The sequence below is a fragment of the Polypterus senegalus genome, chromosome 9 (genome assembly GCF_016835505.1).
Source record: "Polypterus senegalus isolate Bchr_013 chromosome 9, ASM1683550v1, whole genome shotgun sequence".
NCBI classification, from domain to species: Eukaryota; Metazoa; Chordata; class Cladistia; order Polypteriformes; family Polypteridae; genus Polypterus; species Polypterus senegalus.
This window is the reverse complement of record NC_053162.1, coordinates 40,053,612-40,076,572: the sequence shown is the minus strand read 5'-3', so window position 1 is coordinate 40,076,572 and position 22,961 is coordinate 40,053,612. Positions and strand designations below refer to the sequence as shown.

Below are 22,961 nucleotides of genomic sequence, written 5' to 3'. Positions count from 1 at the left end.
TGGGTGATACTAATGTGAAGTGTTGTGAGATTGTAAGTCATGAAACTTGTCAGGTTGTTGTGTTTCTCCTCTAGACTTATTCCAGTGTTTTTAGCCTGTACTCGGTGAAAGGCGCTCTATTAAAGTAAGTGGAACTTCACTCACACACACAGTTTGCTAAGGTTTGCAGCTCATAGCAGGAGTTCCTGAGCTAAAAGATGAGCCAGAAAAAGCAGATCATCAATCAAGCAAAGGCTTAATGAAAAGCAGAAGCTGGCCGTACTTAAGAAGGTTGTTCAGTGGCTCCTCCAAGACCAGGACCAGAAATCCGCTCTGAAAATTCAGCCATTGAATGACTCCTGATGTAAAGGCAGTCACTGCAAGACTGCATCCAACTCCGTGTCCAGGCAGCCCACCCTCCCTGGTGTGCCGTTTACTGAGTCTTTCAAAGGACATGCATTCAGAAATTCTGGAATGTAAATGAACGGTCAAGCTTGGGTGGTCTTAACCTGCTTATCAACCTTTCAATATTCTGTGTTCAGTGACGTCCTCATCCTCCTTGATAAGCATGGAGGTACAATCAGAAATCCCACTGCAGTATGACCTTTGTGGTGGTCAGTCGGAGAGCAATGCTTGAAGGACACATGAGGGCACATCCAAAGTCACAGAGGCTCAAGCTGGAAGGCTGGAGGTAATTCTGCTCCCTTTGCAATCTCTTTAAATGCTTATGGTACTAAATGCGTTGACCAAGTCTTGTCTGGAGGTTCGGTTTGTCTTCAAGACTGAAATCAGGTGTAATTGAGTCAAATGGGGCATGTGCTGAGCCGGCTGTACTGATTGACTCGTGCAGCAGACGTCAGAGGGGGTGACCCTGTGGCACGTCGAGACGCAATGGCTTTGGAAGAGAAGTCATCAAGAGGGTGACTGGCTGGCTCCCCACTTTTGCTAAGCCGCTGGAGTAAATACTCATTTGTGGAAACCAAGGACCTGCAAAACCAAAGACATTAAATATGCAGTCAGCAGAAGAGCAAACTGGGCAAACATTCTGAAAATAATCGCTCAGCTTTCTAAGTTTGTGTCCAATCCTGCTTTCACTATTACAAGATGACCAGAGTGGAACACACCTTGGACAGGATTTCAGTCAATGGCTGGGCGTAAACACCCAACCTAGAGTCTCTGATTGACCTAATATACACGTCTGTGAGAGGACACCAGGCCTCTGCAGATCCAGTAAGTTTGTGTAGACTTGACACCGACAGTGACGGGACAGGAATCTAATGTGGGTGTCTGAAATTGTGAGGCAGCTGTGTTTGACAGTTTATCAGCTAACATCAAACATACCTGCCCATCCAGTTTCATTCCAGTACAAGATCATGAAGGGCTAGCTTGGCAACCACGGGTTTAAGTCAGGAACACTGGAGAGGCCTCCAGCCTTCTTCACGCACACTCACACTCATATGCCAGGTCAATGTAGAGTCTCAGTTTAACTCCACGCACACGTTCTATGAAAGCCCAGAGGAATGAAGGGTACCTGAAGAGAAACACCCTTTAGCCTCCACACACACACACACACACACACACACACACACAATGACAAACTGGGACTTCAATACCCTTAACTGGTATGGAGAGGCAGCAGCACTGACTACTACAAATTATACATCTAAAACGACAGTCTCAATTCACATATTGCATAGCTTCAAATTCCAAATTTACTTTTAAAGTTAACTATTTTTTCAGAGTTGTGCCTGGCTGCATAGCTGGGCACAAAGAAACACAGAGAATCACAAAAGGCGACTACAGGAAGGCCACAGTGATCCGCAGACCTTCTTAAATACCCCTGTGTTAAACTAAATATCATTGGCATATGCTTGCAGTCCCCGTGGGTCATACCTGTGGCTCTCCCGCAGCATGTTCATGGCTTCCTCCAGTCTGCCAAAATGCTTTATTTGCTGACTGACACTTAGATCTGTCATCTTCTGGGAAGTACCTGGACACAGGAACATGAAGGTTGTTAGTGCCTGCCTTGAAGATTTGTGTTTGTTTGTTTTGATGTGATGGAAAGCAGACTGCGCTGGTCTGCTTCCTGCGCTCCTACCCTGAGCAGGTGGGTTAGCCCACTTAGAGAAATGCAGGAATTTATGCAAACAAGTGTGCCACAGCAAGTGTCTCTTACTTGTGAGGTACTATGCGAACAAAAGATTTAGTTTCATTTTTAAAAGTCAGAGTTCTTTTGATAAGTTGGTTTTTCATGTTTTTTCACACAATTATATCCAAGATTTTCTATTATAGATTTATTTTTTTCACAAGGTTTCATGACCTGGGAGCATAAATGGACAGCATGTACACTGACTGTACCTTCTGTTTCATAAAATGAACTTCATCATGGCGCTGGAGAGTACTATTATTATGATTATTTTTTATTAATACTACTACTACTAATAATAGGGTACTTGTAGAAAAAGTTGTGGAAAATGGGCACACCATGCAGCCTCCACACAGTGGAGTGACAACAAGTAGTAATAAATTAACTCTACTACTACTAATAATAATAATTATTACAATTACTACTACTATTAAAGATAGTAGTAATAATAATTTTTTATTACTACTAATAAAAATAGGGTTCTTGTACTTGAAAGGGTACTTGAATCTGAATTACTTCTTCTACAACTACTAGGAGTAATAACCATAATGATAATAATAATGAAATCAGTAGTGGTTTTGTTGATTGTAGTGCATACAGCAAAATTCTTCATTGTGTGCAGTAGAAATGGCAGCATGCACATCACAGATATTGTCCACCCCAGCTGATGCTTACATGCCATGGCAACTCTGTGTCCACCTCATGCCAAGCCTTGATAACTGGATAGGAGGATAAGTAAAGACTGGCAATGCTTACATGTCTTCCCTCTTATTGTGTCACCAAATTCCAGCAGAGGCAGCTGACCTTTATCCCCATCCCCCTCAGCTCAGGACAGTCCCTCTGTCCATACCCCGTATCAGCCTGGCACCCACTCCTGTTCACTCCTAGCCCTCACACCAAGGCTTGTGTCCCTTCTAGTAGTCCCACTTTCAGGACCAGGGGGTCATCTGCAATAGCCAGTGGCAAATATGCAGAGCTGACCGTGAGCCTCTGTAGTTTAAGCTCCCAGAGATGATGGCTTCAGTATTCAGAATTGAACTTTTTCAAAACTGCATTACTCAATAGCTGTGTATCCTTGATACAAAGGGCCTGGGCTGGATTAGATTGCAGAGTTGATGTGAGTAAATGGGCACAGGTTGAGGATTTATACATTTAAAGAAAAACCTGTGAGAGTTCATTACAGACTGCTTTAGTCTACTTGTTCATGGGATACCTGGTTACTGTGTGATACAGTTTTAAAAGTGTTCCGTTCTTTCTGAATTACCCTATTTAGGGATAACCAGCATGAAGAACTTTAGCGTAAGACTCGAGAGTCATAAATCCAGTGCACTAACAGCCTCCCCACATTTGCCTGCTGTCCTGTAGATGACAAAATGACATAAGCTGTCCCAGTTTCTAACAAGCCTTTTCATATCCTCAGTAAAGCAAACCCCAAATCAGTTAGTACCCATTCCAGGAGAGAGCAGGGAGGATGAGGAATTCAATTCTGTCTTCATTATCTTCATCCTCAGATTGTTATTTTCTTGCACCACATCAGCTAATCTTGTCTTCAGGGCTTCCTAAAGGTGGAGAATGGGTGAAATGAAACACAAATTCTCTACATACGTTTTTGTCTTTCATTCGTTGAGAGTTCCCAGTTCCCTTTTCATAAAGTTAGCAAAAGTTGATAGATAGATACTTTATTAATCCCAAGGGGAAATTCCCAATGAATGAGATTCTGATCCATGTTACTGTTCTACACCAGCCTGCCTGATCCTGGAGTCCAGTTCAATCCCTGTCATTGTCAAGGTATCACCTCAATGTACTATACTACAAACCTTATTTTTAGACCATGCTTTATTCCATTCAACCTCAATGTTCTTACCGTTCCAGTTCCTTCTTAAAACCAACCAAACCAACCTCAATATTCCATGCAACCTCTCCTCACAACACCGTGCTTGATTACACGTGATGGAAACGTGTCACCTGACTGATTCCAAACACAGGGTCCTACTTTACTGCTTCCAACCCGAGCCCAAAGCTCCCTCCAAATGCCACCTAATACCCTACACTATCCAAACTTCTTAACTATTTCATACCACCTCGAGTCCCAGTGCATCTCTACCCAGCTGATGTGATCCAGAATCTGACCCCAGGATGCTGGATAAAATATTCTCGATTTATAACAGCAGAAAGCACCGTAACATCCTGCAAGAATACAAATTCTTTAAAAAAGTAGACAAGATCACTTTTGAAAATTGTATACCCATCATACTTCCCTATTTGGATGGCAATAATGGTAATAGAAAGCTGTCTGCTACTTACCAGGTCATCCTCGGTCTCTGTCAGCTGCAGCCTAACTTTTTGCAGCTCCAGTGAATTGAGCATCATACTGGGTCGGCTCTTCAGAGACCTGTTCTCTTCAGTCAGTTCTTGGATCTTCTGCTCCAGCTTCTTTATTTGCTGAGAATCTACACTTGCTGAGGTGCTCAGTCCTGCCAGCAAATCATGTGCTGGAGCTGCAAGAAAACAGACAAAAGTGAACTGGCTTTCTATCTCTGTTGTGTGAGGCCTTCAGAGCTTAGAAAACATAAATCCGATTGCTATAAGGGCATATGCTGGCAGAGCGCCGAGATGGGAACATGCAAAGGAGACTGGAGTACCAGTCAGGAATAACTTACTCAAGAACTCGTGATTCTGGTGCAGTGATTTGGAGCCATTCCAGTGGCGGTCAACAAGGTCTAGGAGTTGCTTCAACACTGAAAGGATATTTGAAATAGGAAGTGGGCTGGTGCTGTGTGGCGCCGGGTTACCCAGACTCTCTGAAACCTGAAAGAAGCAAGGAATACAGAAGATGCACTTGATGTTTTCTTTGAAGCTCACAAGCCTGAGTGAAATAAATGAGTGAGGAGTTATCGGGGAAGATCTGCAGAAAGTGGAACTCTAAAAGATAAGTTTGAGAATAACAGGACATTTAGCTTAATACAGTTTGTCCATCACTGTACACCTCAACTGTGTGAAATATTAACAAATTCAATTTTAAAGCCCCCATTTATAACTTCTATCTACTGTACATCCTTACCTGCTAATTTATTCCACAAAGTTATGGTTCCCTGCAGTTTATCGCAGAAAAGTACAAAGTGCTACATGTTGTCAAAAGGAACGGTAGTTATAAATACAACATGGGAGACACCGTCCTACAAGGAGCAACCTCTGAAAAGGGTTTAGGGGTTTGTGTCAACATAATATTTTAATTGTTTAAGTAATGAAAAGAATCAACCAAAAAGGCAAATAAAATTTTAGATTATATCTTAAAAACTGTTAAATATAAATCGAGGCACGTTCTGCTTAAACTACATAATGCACTAGATCGACCGTATTTGGAGTATGGTGCACAGTTCTGGTCACCACACAGTTAAAAAGACATAGCAACACTTGATGATGTGAAGCGGAGAACAACAGAGTGCATCCCAGGACTGAAGGACATGTCATACTCGGACAGTCTAAGAGAATTAAACCTGTTTATCCTCGAGGCTGCATGGGGACCTAATTCAGGTCATCAAAATTCTCCAAGACATTGGTATAGTAGATCCAGGTGAATTCTTTGAGCTTAATGGTGAATCACGTACTTGAGGACATCAGAGGAAATTAAAGCAAAGGAATTTAAGATTGAAGCCGGGAAGCACTTCCTTATTCAAAGAGTTGTGGAAATCTGAACAAACTACCAAGTCATTTAGTTGAAGACGAAACTTTGACAACCTTTAAGAATTATCTGGATGAGATACTGGGACAGCTCAACCATTAGCTACGGGTCGGGTCTGATGGACTGAATGGTCTTTTCTCTTTTGTAAAATTTCTTATGTTTTTATGTTCTAAGAAGAACTTTCTAACACTTCAGCGGCTTCCATCTGTGCCGCCATGCACTTGTTGAAGAACTTGTTTTAAAATAACAGCTGGAATCCTTAGTACTAATTCTTAATGATTTGGAACTTGTAAAGAGAGAAGTTCTGCTTAGATCAAGTCACCAGGACCAGATCAGATTTCTCCTCAAGCACTTAATGGAGTTACTGAGTACATACAGTATACAATCCCTTGACACGTATTTTTCAAAAACCACTACACACTTGAAAAATTCCAAAAGACTAGAAGTTAGATAATTTTATCCCATTATATGAAAAAGGTGATTTGGCTGATCCAAGAAACTATAGGATCGCTTAACATGCATCATGGGTAAAATAATGGAAGCAATTATTAAAGGAAAGATCAAGCATCATATGTCATGACCAAGGTTATTAGTGAAATGTCAACAGGGATTTAGACGCGGGAGATCGTGTTGCACTAATATGCTGGAATTCAATGAGGGCGCTACAAAAGCACACAATCAAACAGGTGCATGATATTATTCATCTTTGTTTTCAGCAAGCTTTTGATAAAGTACCACATGAGAGGCTTGAAATTTAAACTAAAATGTGAGACTTCAAGACACAGTATGCCTTATTAATATGCTCATGAATATTTGTTTTCATTCAATGCTGTGATGCAGGTTAAGCTTACCAGCCTATGGTTGTCAGAATCAGCCTCATTGCATTTTTTAATATAACGAGACAACTTTTGAGAATTTCAGTCTTCATGATTTTGTCCAATATCAGGCACCCATATCCAAATCGCCATAGTTGGCTAAGGCTTGAATCATAATTAGTGATGCTGCAATCGATCAGTCGCTGATCTAAATCGGTTGATTTTCTCTCTGAATTATTTGCTCAGTGATCAGTAAATTGTCCTGTCTCAAAAAACAATCTGCTAACAATTCCTTTACTAAGCTTTGCAGTAATTTAATTGAAGTGCTCCTTTGCACAAGTTGATAAGGAACCTGAGTAAGCACACATGTCATTTCGGAAACAGAGAGGCTGACAATCAGACTTTAGGAGAGAGTGCTGACAGGAATATTTGCTTTATAAATTAAATAAAATTAAATAATAAACTGAGAAAAAGGAATCTGAGGAGTTTACATGGAGTGGAAAGGAAGACACATGTGCTATCCAGCTTGGATATGAGTCCCTAGATTTATTTTGAGTTATGACAGATAATAACAACATGTGGCAGAATCGTAGTCAGTGTGATGCGCGCTCTGTGGCACAGTGCAGGTTTTTAAAGAAATCATTGTGTCCTGTGAAGTGCAGGCTCCAGGGATGATTGGACATCTTGGCTGATCGTACATACAAAGGCGAGCAGATCAGTCAGATGCCTCACTCACACCTTGGAGGTAGCAGCATATCACACCTCCACCCAATCAGGCCTGATAAAAGGAGCCTGCATAACAGACAAGGGGGCCAGAAAGAAAAAGAGAGTCGGAGGTTAAAGATGTGGGAGAAAGAAGGCAGGCAGCTGGGAGGAGTCCCAGGAGAGAAGCGAGTGAATGCCATTCAAGAGGGGACTGAGGGTCAATCTTGCTGTGCAATCTGAGGGAGCGGGAGTGACAGACAGCTCCAGGAAGAGCTCCTTCACAAGGCCGGGGATGGCAGTGAGAGTCGGATGAGCTAGGCTTGGTGCAGCACCCTGACAGGATTCGATGACAACAACAAGGGCCTGATCCAGTCAAAGGCTTGGTTGTGCCTGTCGGTAAGGATGTCTCCTCTGACTGCAGGATCCCATTGGATTTTGACGGATGTACCAGGGCTCACAAGTTTTTTTTTATGGAACAGCTTCCTGCCTGTGAATTTTAACCTTATTTTTATGGAACTGTTTAATGACTTTTAACCTCCACAGCCACCTTGGTGTTATTTATATTTCTTCATTGGCTATTTATTGAAGAAAAATTTGTTGCACTGAACTAATTGCACTTTGGTTTTTGGTTTGAGATTTTTAATAAAAACACTGGCACTTTTTGCACCAACCTAGTTGCATGTATCCTCATTTTCCCGGCTCATCTCGGTTCATGTCTATCAGTGGTTTCAGGTTGAAAAGCCTCCAGCAAACGACAAGGGAGCATGGAGCCGACCCAGACTGTCGCAGTCCAGGCAAAAAATCAAACCCAGGAGATCAACAAGTATGCCCAGCAAACAAGGAACTGAGGCAAAACACACAAACAAAAGCAAAGGGAAGATCAAAACCAAAACACACCTAGCAATTGGCCTCCTTTGAACTGGAAGTAAGTGACACTAAAGTTTGGTATTTTTTTTTAATCTGACTGAATTACCTCGACTCGCACCACAGCCATTTTTACACAGGAACTTCCATTTACATCACAAGCACATCGATCACAGTCACATGACCCATAAATCACATCACCTAAATAATAAACCAGAAAAATAAAAACAATATAAACAGACGCATCTCCAGCAGAAATTAAAAGAGAAGCTTCTTTAATGTGTTCACACCTTTTCATTTTGTCCCTTAATTAAAGAGCTGAATGGTGATTGAGGTGGTGTTTAGTAGAGCAGCTCACATTTTTAATTAGATAAAGAAAAGATAAAACAATTAATCTGAAATTGCTGCTTAGTAAACAATAAGCTTGTCTGTTTCATATGTAAACTTCTTTAGGATGTTAGCCTTGTATTTTCCTGATAAAGTTCTTTTAAACATTTTATTAGAATTGTGGTATTTTATGTTCTTTTATGTCCTAAGTGTTATTTTCTGTAAATGTTTTATTAGTTATAAAAAGGATATTTTGAGGGGATTTTATTTATTTTTTTCAGTAAAAATGCATAAGCCTACAGGATTTAATTTTGTTAAAAATGAGCTGGTAACACTTGTGGTCTGCAGTTTACTTGTAAAATTGTACCACTTTAATATAAAATAAGGCTTCTATGTGGCTGGTTATGCAGGAGTTTAATGTACAAAAGCAGAAATTAGAATCAGGAGTGTAACTGGTGATTGGCATCGGCTCTAAAAAGACCCAGTTGGACAATCGATGGTCACAGTCTTGTGTTTTTTTTGGCCTTGTTGTGATGACAGGTTTGATAAAATGCACAAGACACAGGTGGAGAGGCATCTGCAGTTTGCAATTGAAGCACTCTAAACTGGTGTACTGCTTTTTGGGAAGCTTCCTATTCTATAGTGCCATGCTACCTGATGTTTTGTTCAAGTGTCCACATGCTTGCTCCAGACAACCTTCTTGGTGTATCACTTTGATTGGGAATTGCTTTCATCCAGATTATTAGCTCAAAGATGTCAAGTCCTAGTACTTAAAATCCCACTGCCTTGTGAAGTGTGTAGGGCAGATGAAACTTACTGAACAGTAAGGAATTCGGCCTTATAGTCCATTGCCACCTACTGTATCACCTTACCTCCACCACAGGTGCTCGCTGCTCCAGCTTCATCAGCAGGCTGTTCAAACTGCCAGTTCTCCGTATAGATGAACTGGATGAATGGTACTGAGGACGAGTCCTTTGTGTTTTCTCTTGGGACCAAGTCAAAGGTTTCTTAAGGAGTTCCTCGGTGGAAGGAAAAGTGAAGGAGGTGAGAGGAGATGAGGAGAATCTGTCACCCAGGCCCTTATGAGAGGACACCCGATCAGCACAGTAGGTAGGAGTAGGATCCAGGTACTTGGAGGATAGGCCTGTTTTAAAAGAAAAGAGAAGACGAAGATCTTCTTCATAGTGCCAATAACTGATTTAGCCATCCACAAATGTGTCTTAAAGCTGTTGCTTTACACAGAAATTCATACTATGACATAAAAGAAAACAAGGATGTCACTAAAGAAAAAAGATAAACAGTAAAATCAGCAATATATAATTGAATAGTTCGGGATTCAGGCAGCCATGACATGAGAGCTGAGTCAATGAGTTCTTGGGCATCACTTTGACTCACATAACGTAGTCAAAAAACTAATTGTGTGGCATTTATTTCTGATCCTTGTTAATGAAGAGTGAGCTTGATAAGGATTCTGAAGCAATTAGTGGACACTACAGACGATAGTGGGCCACCTATAGCTTCTGCACCTGGGCTGCGAGAACAAGAAGTCCAGGAGATACAGTACAGGGAACTACAGTATATGAGAGAAAAACAGTAAGTCCTGCTCTACCCAAATACAAAGGGTTTAAAAAGCAAGATAAGACTGTGACAGATGAGGAGCCACCAAGAACTGGCCTCATTTAGTGAAGAGTACTCAACACGCTTGAGACTTTCAGGTGGGCAAAGAAGGTTAACTTTGGACTTCTGCTCTTCCTTATACCAGCTGCAGCTTCAAATGTTCATGAAGCACAAAACCAAGCAAAATATTCATGTGTTGTCTGAGAAATGGAGACAGTTTTAGATGGGGGAAGACTTTAATGTTAATTGTGTCCTTCATTCATCATTCTCATTATTATTGTTTTTTCCACTTTTCCTGTTGAGGTCTGAATTATATTGTGAAACACCATCTATTGTGTGCAGTACTGGGGCAGGATGGCCATCATGGCACAATGTCTCCTTTCTTGATGCGCTCTTTTGATAAGCAGTTGGCTTGGGCTCTACATTGGCCAATAGACTGGTCTGTCTGAAGGATGGGTGATACTTTGAGGCAGCTTTAATATGGTAAATGAGTTAGAGAAACAGAGGAGAATGGGACACAGAGAGGACATGGGAGAAGGACTTCAGTTTAAGAGTAATCTACCTCTCTCAGCTCCATTCATCCATCCATCCATCCACCACAAACTCACCTGGTTCCAGGTTCTTTGCCTTGTCTGCATCCACCTCAGCATCAGTCTTGTTGATCTGACTCTTGAGAAGATTAGTGAAGGGTGTTTGGTAGGGCTTCTCAAGCAGCAAACCACCCTTCAAATTATTTGTCTTCTCATCAGTATCGGCCGTCTTTGCAGACTTTGCAGTCTGAGACTCTCTGGAAGCAAAGGTGCGTTCTGTTCCATTGGACACAGAAGTCTGAGCTGTAGATGTCCAGGCTGGCTTCACATTACCATTAGAGGCCGAGTCCAAAGTGGTGTTGTCTGCGAATGTCACCCTGAAGCCCTCCTTGAGCCGAGTGGGAGATTTCCCTGGAGATCGGAGTGAAGACCGAACTGGAGAGGGCAGCTGTCTGTATTCTGGAAGACAAACATGTACATCACTTCCTGATTCTCAAACGTAGTCTACATAAGATCAGTAAGATTCTGAAACTGCCTTCACTGAATGGCCAATCCAAAACATTAAACCTAAAAATCTGGCAGGTGTATTCTGCGTACACTTGATTTTATTTTTTCTGCACTGGAAAACTGCACCTAAACATTTTGTTGTACGATGTCTCATTGCTACAATGACAATAAAGATTTTGATTTTGAATTGATTTGAAGTCCCATTTTTTTCATTCATCTTTACGGTCCCAAGCACCCTCATACTCCTGCTTCTTCTTTGTCTCTAAACCCACGTGCAAAAAGTATGACAAACCTCCAGTGAGCCACTGCCACCATTCATTATTATTATTATACTAGCTGTGTAAGCCGGTGCTGTAAAAAGCCCAGGGTCCTAGAAACTATTGAAATTGCCAGAAAAAAATTGAAATGTAGAGATGTCAGATAATTGAAAGGAACTACTGTGGGCATCTCTCTCCTAGGAGGATTCATGCTCGCATCTCTTGTGCAAAAGTAAAAGGGATGCTGTTTTGCCGATGTTAGCGGCTAAGCAACTTTGTCTTTCTTCTGAGGTTTCATTTTGCTGACATGCTGGCCTCGCTTGTGTTATTAGCTGCTAAGAGAGTTTTCTGTTTCCTCGGAGGAGGAGCCCTCACTCCGACTCCACCTCCCACCTCTCACTTCCGGACCGGACAGACACACACACTTCCACTCATAGACGTTTATATATAAGATATATAATTAATAATAATAATCTGCTGTGGGCTGGTGCCCTGCCTGGGGTTTGTTTCCTGCCTTGCACCCTGTGTTTGCTGGGATTAGCTCCGGCAGACCCCCGTGACCCTGTAGTTAGGATATGGCGGGTTGGATAATAATAATAGTAATAATAATAATAATATTGATTTATCCAAGGCAACTTCCAACATTTTTAGGTGCATTTGGTTACAGATCTATTTTCCCAGTTGGAGCACAGTCAGGTGAAGTGACTTGCTCATAGTCACAAAATGTCAGTACTGGGATTTGAATCCATAGCCTCAGGCTCTGAAGTCTGGGGTCCAAAGCCTTAATGCAATTGCCTACCATCAAGATGAGCATTATATCATTCATGGCCAACTGTTTTCTTTCCATTCACAGCTTCTGTTCAGACCAAATGCGACAGCTCCACTCTCATCTCACCCACTCACTGTTACAGGCTAGCAGTGTGAAAGTGAAATTTACTGTACCTTCAAGAAGATCATTATACAGAGCTTCTGTGGACCTCCGCACATCCTGTACCTGTGAACATGAGATATGTTAGACTTGAGGTTTTGGGACGATGTGTAAATTGTCATTAGTTGGTGGTGCACCCATACAACTGCAGATGTGAACACACACAGCCATTTCTGTTAGTTGTCACTTCCTGTTCTGTCTTTGCAGAGAAAAAGGAAATGAAAAGAGTGAGAAAAAATGTAATGAATGGTTGGTTATCAAAAAATCAAAAATTACAAAGGTTTGCAAAACCAAAACAAAATCCAAAAATCTAAGTCAGAGATGCTCTTGATAAAGTAATGAATAAATAAAAAAGATCTGTAACTGTAATTGCTGCCTATTTTTAGTAAGTCCATAAGTCTGGATATTAAGACTAGCATGCTGACATGTTTTTACAGAAGCCAACGCCTCATTCCATGACTTCTAGTCAGTGGGGATGTCAGACTTGAAGACAGCTCTTGCTGATCTTGGCACTTTAGGACGTCATATTACTTGACTGTAGGTCGGTAAGGACAACAAATTACACGTCACGGTGGCGACTTTCCAGCACAGCTTTACATTTCCTAAGTATTGTGAGCTTGACCCTTTCTCTGATTGCCAATAATGTGCTCTCTGACCACGCCAGTCCTGTATGCATGCTTTCCAGGTATGACGAGTTTTATTTATTTTTTTGTTTCTCTATTCTGTTGTGGTATCTAAATCACTAGATTTCAGACAGATAAGCCTTCTTTGCTTGTGAGGTCCAAAACACGCTCTTTCACTGTTTCCTTACTGCTCCCATTACATGCACCGCACTTACTTGAGGCAAAATCAAGAATGCTTGATTTAGTTGGGATGAGTTGCAGACTGGGTGGACTGAGTTGCTGGGGATGTCAAACTATACAACAGATGCCCATGGGAGTGCACAGCAATTCACTAAGATTGTGTAAATGAAGTCTATGACTGAAAATCGCTGGAGAAAAATGATATGGAGTGATTAGGGCCTTGACAAAACTATGATGTCAGACCCCACATGATGCAACCCTAAACAACAACCATCACAAAGTGGTGGTGCTCATGCCATTTCAAAACAGGATTTCAAAAATTCTTAAGAAGACTTCAAAGAGAACATACATTAACACAAGACAACACCATCCAACCACCTTCACCTCACTGTTTTTATGATTCTTTACTAGGGATGAACTAAAAATGTTTAAACGTTTACCTGATTTGAGGTTAACACCTCAAAATGGTTAGCACCTGAGCCCCGCCCCTTCTCTTTACACCCAATCATAATGCACTTTGCAGAGAAAATGAGATTCCAGCATAGCCATCTTGTCAAACTTGCACAACTAAATCAAATCAATTATTATTAAAAGGCAACTACTGACCGTCTCCGGTAAAAAGGTTTTGGAAGCCTACTTTGCCAGACCCCCTCATTCTGTGTGCTTTAATGATGTGCATAATCAGAAATTGTAAAAACAGTAAGGATTGCCGTACAGGAACTTTTACAACACAGGCAAGGAGGCAACAAGGAAATGAGGTTATGGTTTAGCAGCCAGCAAATAAATTAGAGAGAAGGCGAATGTCAGCGAGACTGAGATACGGGAATGTGTAGCATGGACACGCTAAGAACAGAAGTGGGTACGATAATCCATGTTTATCATCACATTTGTACAAAACTGCATAGTAGCCAGGGTCTCACTGGGCTACTTTTTCTGCTTACAGGCGCATTGATAGACTGGTGGTGTGCAGATTGGTTGATTGTTCAGTATTTTAGCTTTCATAAAAGAACATTGTAATGAGTTTTTAAAACATTATGTTTGCAATCTTATGGTTTTATCCCTCTTGGTTCCTACTGGAGCGGCAACACAGTTGTGACTTTCTGACTGTAGGCATTCAGGGGCCTTTGAGTGTCTTTCATGCTTTCTTGTTTTATTTCATAAAGTACTTTGATTCTAAACTTTCATATTGTTGTTACTGCTGACCTTTGAAATGAGCTTTAGTGGCCCACAGAAGTGTCCCTCCATTTCAGAGTATGTAGTGTTCCTCAGCAAATCAACGATCAAGCAGTAAAGCAGTCAAATGTCCTTGCACAGGTCACTTACTTCTTGACGTTTGCTGTATGGGAGGCGAGTTCATGTGGGTATTAACTAAGAACAGACGTACTCTGCATTGTGTAAATAAGTCTCACTAGTTGATTAAAGTCCACTATTCAAATACTGTTTTTACTTTATTCCTCTTTTCGCACACTGAATTGAAAAACAACCAAACAGGCAGAATTAGCTCTGTGTGACAAGCTGCTATACAACCCACTTCACACCTGCCATATAGTGGAGCAAGGAAAGGGTACAGCAAGAACGGGAAAAAGAGTAAAGCATCTTAGTAGCAAACAGGGCAACAGTTGGTGCACATTTGAAACCCACCTAACCACCTCCCACATAAGCATAAAACATGAAATAAATTGGGGCGGCACGGTGGCGCAGTGGTAGCGCTGCTGCCTTCGCAGTTAGGAGACCCGGGTTCTCCTTGCGTGGAGTTTGCATGTTCTCCCCGTGTCTGCGTGGGTTTCCTCCGAGCGCTCCGGTTTCTTCCCACAGTCCAAAGACATGCAGGTTAGGTGGATTGGCGATTCTAAATTGGCCCAAGTGGGTGTGTTTGAGTGTGTCCTGCAGTGGGTTGGCACCCTGCCTGGGATTGTTTTCTGCCTTGTGCCCTTTGTTGGCTGGGATTGGCTCCAGCAGACCCCCGTAACCCTGTGTTCGGATTCAGCGAGTTGGAAATGGATGGATGAAATAAATTGCTGCTCCTTTCTGTCAAATGTCTAGCAGACATTTTGGAGGAACGCTGTGGGTCTTCTGGTACTCAGCAGAACAAGCATGGAATAAAATGAAAATTAAAATCTGCCTTTTTCTAGTTGCTGCAATTTGACATCAAGTCTTGAATTCCATGTAAGCGTTTACATGTTTCTGATTCTTTATACAAACTGTTTACCAAATTTCTTGAATTTTAACATCACTATTCTTCTCACCACCCAAATATAAGTCTTCAAAATGAGAGATGATACAGTAAGTAGGAATATGTGTGTGTGTGTGTGTGTGTTTTTTAATAAATTAGCACTGTTAAGAACTTTTTACCTAGTGGCCCTCATTTCAACATTATAACATCACTTTATCCTTAGAGTGTTGATCATCTCTTATGAGGCCATGGTTTGAACCTACCATGCTGCTTTGAACCCCACAATCCCCTGTTACCATTGAAGCATGTTATTTCCAGGATTAAGTATCCCTCCAATGCTGGCTTCATGATGAGGGCATCATAAGAACAGGAGACTTAACCTTCAGTGCTGATTTCATCCTCATAGCACACGTTTTGCCCCTTCACTACTTTTTAAACCTGCACAGCTGATTTTGTCACCACGCTGGTTTAATCTTACAACTCTGTCCTTGTGCTATTTTTATTCTCCCTAAAATATTTCATTCCTGCAGTCCGAGCTTTGTTCCCGCTGGGCTGAGTTCATCTCTAAAGTGGTGATTTCATTTTTATAAGGCCAGTTTCACCCTCACAATACCATGTTTGTCCTGAAACAGCTGTTTTCTTTCACAACATCAGCTCTGGTTTTGCAGAGTTGATTTCATTCCAACATAACACTCTTTTTGTCCCTCAAATTGCCAGTTTTGCCACATATTTTTCAGTTTCTTTTCTCACACGCCATAGGTTTCCTCTCATGTTCTTTGAGTTTTGTCCTCTAAGCATTGATTTTGTTTCTGCTGCTTCAGTTGTGTCTCCAGCATCATAGTTTTAGTTCCCACTGCTCAATTTTCAATCCCAGAATCATTTTTTATCCCAGATTTCTACTTTTTACCCAGAGCCTGGAGTTGTTTGGACAATTTCCAATGTTTCCCCAAGCAGTGTCCCTTTTATCATAAGAGGCAGAACTGAATCTCCACAGGCTTCCGCTCTTTTGCACAACACTGGCATGACACCCATTTCCAAATCCCCACTCACCAATCCTATCCAGAAGAAGCCCACTGTAAAAGAGAACTGACCTTCTCCGTAGACCTGAGGGCTAGCTGGGGGTCCCGTTGTGTGATGCTCTCCTGAATGCCTGTGACACAAAGTAAAATTTTACAGAGATGACAGGACACCTCATCTGACAGTAAACACAATACCCCCTCCAGGGTAACCAGTTCTAAACTATATATCCATTAAAAAGTACCCATTGTCTTTTATCTCAGTGTGTTATAGTTGTGTGTGCTCCTTTGCTTTGAATTTGTTGTCAAGCCTACAAGAATTTGGTGGGAAAGGCAGTGGATTGTGGAGTTCTGATGGTTGGGGTTCATGACATCAGTTCCTATGTTAGATGTTCTCTGTCCAAACCACTGGGCAGCAGAATTAGATGTGAATCATGTCTGCAAAATGCACTTCTCTGTACCACAAGCAAACTATGGGGTGGTCAATTCGATACATTCTTTGTCTTTACAACACTAGAAAGATTTAGACAAGAGCCGTCCATTCAGCCCAAGAAAGCTTGCTAGTTCTATCCAAGTAATTCTTCCAAATTAACATCAAGTTCAAGTCAAGTCAAGTCAAGTAGAGCTATTTTTGTCATCCTAACAATATACTTACAGTACACAGTAGGACAAAATATTGTCCTCCAGAGTCAAAAGGTGCAATACACAAGATATATATATATATATATATATAATAAAAAGAAATATACAGTGTTATGTAGTGCTATGTAATCCAGAGAGGGTAAGGAGTAAAGAGTCCAGTGTGGAGGAGGGCAGCATGGTGTTCAGGAGCCAGACTGTCTGAGGAAAGAAACTATTGCACAATCTAGCAGACCTGCTACTGATGCTGCAGAGTTGTTTTCCAGATGGAAGAGGAGTAAACAGTTGGTGGGAGGAGTGGTGGGGATCAGCCATGATGCTAGTGGTTTTATGAAGGCAGCGTGATGTGTAGATCTCCTGCAGACTGGGTAGTGAACTGCCAATAATGCGCTCAGCGGTCCGCACAATCCTCTGAAGGGCTTTGCGGTCGGAGGCATGGCAGTTTCCATACCAGACTGTGATGCAGCTGGTCAGGACGGTCTCTATGGTGCCTCTGTAGAAGGTGGTAAGTATGGGTTTGGGGAGGTGCACCTTGTTCAGTTGTCGCAGGAAGTAGAGACGCTGCTGGGCTCTTTTTGTAAGATAGGTGGTGTTTTTGGTCCAGGACAGGTCCTCTGTGATGTGAACACCGAGGAACTTGGTGTTCTTCACTCTCTCTACTGTGACGCCATCAATGGTGAGTGGAAGATGGTCAGCCTTGGTCTTCCTGAAGTCAACAATCAACTCTTTTGTCTTTTCAACATTAAGAGACAGATTATTGTCTTTGCCCCAAAGTGCCAGCCGTTCCACCTCTTCTCTGTACGCCGCATCATCGTCGTTCTCGATGAGTCCCACTATTGTAGTATCATCGGCGAACTTAATAATGTGGTTTGTGTCAGAGTTGGAAGTGCAATCATGGGTCAGCAGCGTGAAAAGTAGTGGGCTCAGCACACAACCCTGGGGGGCACCTGTGCTCAGTGTGATGGTGTTAGATCTTAAATTCCCAATCTGTACTGTTTGGGGTCTTTCAGTGAGAAAGTCCAGAATCCAGTTGCAGGTGGAGGTGTTAAGTCCACGCAGATTCAGCTTACTGATCAGCTGCCTGGGGATGATAGTATTGAATGCTGTTCTAATTTTTTAGGCCTGCATGCACCACAGCATAGACAATACCAATCTCCATAGTAAAACCAGTTTGCTCTAAACTGGTACAGATAGCAGTAAGGAAATCCTTACTGGAGAGCACACTGTTACAACACATAGTGACACAGAGAGAGAAATGCTGAAGATTGGTGTCACCGAGGGTCCTTATCAGATGAAGGGACCTCCATAAGTGCACAGAGGAAAATACAAAGTGTTCTGAACCTTCTCTGTGGCAAACATCCTCAAGGAAAGGGCATTCTTTTCAACTTCTCCTTGTTTCTTATTTTGGAGGAACCCACCCTTATTATAGGGTGATCTGACACATGAATGATTGGGGTACCCTGTACATACCAAATAAATTTCATGTGTTTGCGTGTGTCTTAAACAGAATGCTTACCATTTTCTGTTGTGTAGCCAAGATTCCACTTAAACTTATCTGGCAAATTGACACCTCGAAGACCTTCAAGTCCAGATTTCTTCTTCAGGAGATCTCTAAGATAAGAAAAGAGTGCAACTTAAGTATACATCTCTAGTGAGAGAGGTCACGTCTGGCTAACCATATCTACAATCAGTGCTCTGTTCCAGGTACTGAAGGAGTACTGATTGCTTTGTTTCCTTGGAAATGTGATACTATGGTGAGCTGGCAGAAACTGAAATTGTGAAATCAGAAGGTGAGTTTTCTCTGAGAGAAGCTATGCTGCTGCACACAATACCTGCTTATTAAGAAAGCCTATCAGATTTGAGTGTTGGGACTTTATTATCTTAATCCATTTTACAATTAGATTTGTTCAATTTTTGTTGGTAATAATAAATTTTATATGCCAAGGAACTGAGCATAAGCCCATACAGACTCAATTTGTGATTTATTAAAAATGTCTACATAATGAGATTAAAACTAAAAAGATGTGGCTTCTTTAGACTGTAAAGGTGGCAGACTTCTGCTTTATTTTGATTTAAAAGTCAGTTTGACTCTGTGATTGTCACTCACACATGGTTTGAATGGGAATGTCACAAAGTTCATTCTGGTGAACATTAATCCTGCTGTACCTGGCAGGTAGAGACGATGAATGAATGAATGAATGATGACACATGGTGCAAATACTTGTCCAGAACATACAAATAAAACAATCACACGATCTTCATTTACCCACCCTTTATCATATTTGATTCATCTTAGTCACAACCATGAAAATCGAAGCCTGTTCCAGAAGAAATTGGTGCCTTCCACCAACTTCACTCACAGATCCAAAATTCACATTTAAAAGTGGCAGCTTTCCAAAGAAAATCTACATGAATACTGAGAAAGTGTCCCAAATCCAGACACAATACACCAGCCCACTTCTGATCAAGGCCATGTTCCTCATATCTCTTTTGGTCAGCCCTTTATTATCAGATTCCTCCCCTTACCAGCTACTACGGTTTGTCATTTGCACACGTCGTCTAAAGTAGGGTCCTATGTTTTTAATCACATCCCCACATTATGCTATCTTACTTGGGCTCTTTTAAACACTTGGTAGTTTAATTTTATTTATAACCAGCAACTGTGTTTAGGCCCTTCGTGACTCCTAATGAGCTTTCCTACTTCTCCCCACAAATCACAGCAGGCTATGAGATATCCCAAAGTCCACAAAACATCAGAAATTGCAAAAGGAACCTAAAAGCCATCTGAAAGTGACAAGAAGATGGGTAGTGGACAGCTGAAGCCTCACCTGTCTTTATCTTGGATGCCTTTACCCAGGGACTCTGGGCTGTTAAGGTATAGAGATGCAATGTCCTTCTCACTGTCCTTCATAAACTCCTCGTCAGAACGCAAAAAGACTCGTGTTGCCATTTTTCAGACAAACTTCAGTTTGAGAAAAGACCAGAGTGAAGATATTCCAGAACCTTATCTAAGCATTGCCAAAAAGCAAGTGAGCTGTTTACTTTCTTTGGGACGCCAGCAACTGGCTTGGTCGCTACGGCAACTACAGTACCCAGCCAAGCCACTAAACAGGTAAAGCTGATGGCCGTGAAAGCGGAAAGCCTCCCTCTCTGCAACTGAAAACGGCCGGCTTCCTGTTCAAAGGCTCAGCAGCACACACTCACACACACGCACACACGCCGATACACACACTCACTCACACACCATTCTGCACAATAAGAGTTGTCATATAAAGCAGCTCTGCTTTGCCAGGTTCATCTGAAGAGAGACGGCTCCATTTGGATTTATTGTCCCAAAAGGGCCAAGACATCACATTATAAGCACAGTAAACAAAAACTCAGCCATCAAACATAACTTTGTATAAATAAATAATAATAATAATATGAATCAACAAAATACAGAAGTGAATGTAGTACTTATGATGTCATACCGAGTCATACATGTAATATATGAAAATTAAAGCAGCCTTAAGGCTTGCCCAGTGACTGACAAAAATGAGAAATTTTGAACTACAAGTTAACTCTGTGGATGTTTATTAAAGTGTACGTTTTTAACATTGAGATAATTAATAGCATTTGGAATTAAGCCGTTACTTTCTATCCTGAGAAATTTGAACTGTTGACTGGATAGCAACAATTGGAAATGTGAATGCAGTGGTCGAGTCCTGCTGTCCACAAAACTGACTGTTAGCACCTCCTTATTTTAACGATCAGTTTTACAATTTGATTTATTGTTTTTTTTTATTGCTAATGTTTACATTTCCAAACCAAACCAATGAAACAAAAGCTATGACAGACTTAATACTGCATTTGTAAAAAAGAAAATAACAGCATATTAGATTTTAGACAGTAGAGGTGGTGTTGTCCCTTTTTGTGGACGGCTTTGAGCCTTTAAATGTCCCCAGGTATTTATAACTTTCAACAATGGCTACTGCTGGGTCTTTGATGATTATTTATTGTGTGCCCGTGGTGCACTCTAAACCGCAATACTTAAATGCATTCATTGAAATTTAATGAATTAAATTATTTAATTTAAATATAATGATTTTTTTAAGCCTGCAAATATTATGTAGTAAGATGTGCTGACACAGTGATAATAGTAATTACTTCAGCTTACTACTGTAAGTCATTTGAACTCCATTTTATTAACTCCACAAAGTTATGTTGAGGTAACTTAATCAAGTTGGTTGGGAGATATGCGTTCTCTGCTTGTCACTATTTAACTTGAAAATGCTTACAAATAAGGAGATTTAACTATTAGTAACAACTTAAATGTGTGTAATGTTGTCAGTGCCTTGAGGGGCAGCACAGTAGCGTGGTGGTAGCACTGCTTCCACCCAGTAAGGAGACTAGGACTGGCATTCCCACTCCTCCCCGTGTGGACTCGGCATGTTCTCCCTGTGCCCATCGGAGTTTCTTCCCAACATGCAAAGACATGCAGGTTAGATGAACTGGTGCTCAACTGGCCCCAGTGTGTGGGTCTGTGTGTGTGTGACTGTGTGTTGACCCTGCGATGGGTGGGCAACCTATCTAAGGTTTGTTCTTGCCTATGCCTTGTGATTCCTGGGATAAACACTGCCCTGGGTAAGTGGTTTTAGGAAATGGATGCTATTTAAAATATCTTCACATATTAAGAAAAAGGCACTTTGGAACAATTACATTTTTTTGTGTAACCAACTTCGGTTTATAATTCTTAAGTACAGTGGTACTAGGGAATCCATTCCTGGACATTTTTCATTCCCGCATTGCCGGGAATTAAACTCCTTAATTCCCGGGAAACCGGGAACAGCCAAGCTTGCATATATAACGCGTAAAAGTGTAAAAATTGATCAAGAAATTAGTTATAGAGTTATAGATGAAAATAATTAAGTGGCACAGTTTTTTGGCCCACGGTGCAGTGTGTTGCCGATTAATTCAGTCAACAACAGACCAGCAGTCAGTCTCCCGGCTCCCACTAAGACTAAGCACAGTGGACTGGGAGGAGTCTGCACTCTGCAGCTCACGAATGCCGGGACGGGGCAGAATTCATTGACGTCTCTCAGACAACAGCATTGAACAGCAACTTGAAATTACAATGCGTCAGTCTGTTGCATCCGTATTATCCGTGCCAAGAAATTTGCCATCACAGAATGATGACAAGAAACTGGATGCATCAGTAAAAGCTGAAGTGGCGGTGTTTCAGAGCAACAGCAAGCGCGAGCGTTGTTTAGAACAAGTGTATCAGTATCTGATGACTGTGCCGCCTACTTCAGTGGAGCCAGAGTGTGCTTTATCAGCAGCTGGCTTACTCAGCACGAACATGCGCTCTCACCTGGACGACCGCACGCTGGACACGTTGTGCTTTCTACGCTCTTATTACCGCAACTAACTAGATACATGTACTTATATGACAGCATGAACTGCTTGTAGATAAGGTTAGTCTTTTATTGGTGTCAACATATTGCAGTAGTTTTATTAAAAATAAGTGTCGGTCATTCTAAAACTGTTCACATGTGAGATGCCCGTGCACTATGTCATCCCCGGGTTCCTAGGATTCTCGGGAATGGACGAACCCGTCCGGGAATGGATTCCCTAAGTGGTACCTCGGTATACGTCCAGTTTGGAATAAGTCCAACTTAGTATACATCCTGCTTAGATGCGAAAAATTTTGCTTGGTATACGACTTTTGTTTGGAATACGACTGAGGTACCACTGTACTTGGTAATTAAAAACAGTTTTGAATGTAAAGTAAAAGCTGATTCTCCCTACTCTTTGTGATGGCTCGTAATTTTAAAAGAAGATGATGTAACAGCTACTTGCAAACAGTTGTGTTCATTTTTTGGTACTTCTAAAGTCAACTATTAGTTCTGTGGCTTTCCTAAAAATAACTTGTAGAAGTGATTCACACCCAACAATTTTTAAGATGACCCTCTTTTCATATTTACTGTGACACCC

The 22,961-nt window shown here is 41.4% G+C and overlaps 1 protein-coding gene across 1 annotated transcript; it reads right to left on the bottom strand.

Annotated features, from left to right (window-relative positions):
- Positions 1–274: 274 nt before the first annotated feature.
- On the bottom strand, positions 275–19,973 carry LOC120535245 (leucine-rich repeat-containing protein 36-like). Its single transcript, XM_039762956.1, has 11 exons — positions 19,817–19,973; positions 18,505–18,599; positions 16,425–16,483; positions 12,372–12,423; positions 10,744–11,124; positions 9,391–9,662; positions 4,786–4,933; positions 4,430–4,623; positions 3,573–3,684; positions 1,873–1,969; positions 275–966 (listed from the first exon to the last, which is right to left on the bottom strand). Exons 1-11 carry the CDS (start codon positions 19,936–19,938, stop codon positions 783–785), a joined length of 1,716 nt encoding a protein of 571 aa, XP_039618890.1. The 5' UTR covers positions 19,939–19,973; the 3' UTR covers positions 275–782.
- Between the last annotated feature and the right edge of the window lie 2,988 nt (positions 19,974–22,961).

Coding starts and splice junctions, on each gene's coding strand:
- LOC120535245 (XM_039762956.1), bottom strand. CDS start 19,938: ATGGCAACACGAGTCTTTTTGCGTTCTGACGAGGAGTTTATGAAGGAC. Junction 16,484..18,504: donor TGGCTACACAACAGAAAATG/GTAAGCATTCTG, acceptor TTTGTGTCACAG/GCATTCAGGAGAGCATCACA. Junction 4,624..4,785: donor CCAGAATCACGAGTTCTTGA/GTAAGTTATTCC, acceptor GTTTTCTTGCAG/CTCCAGCACATGATTTGCTG.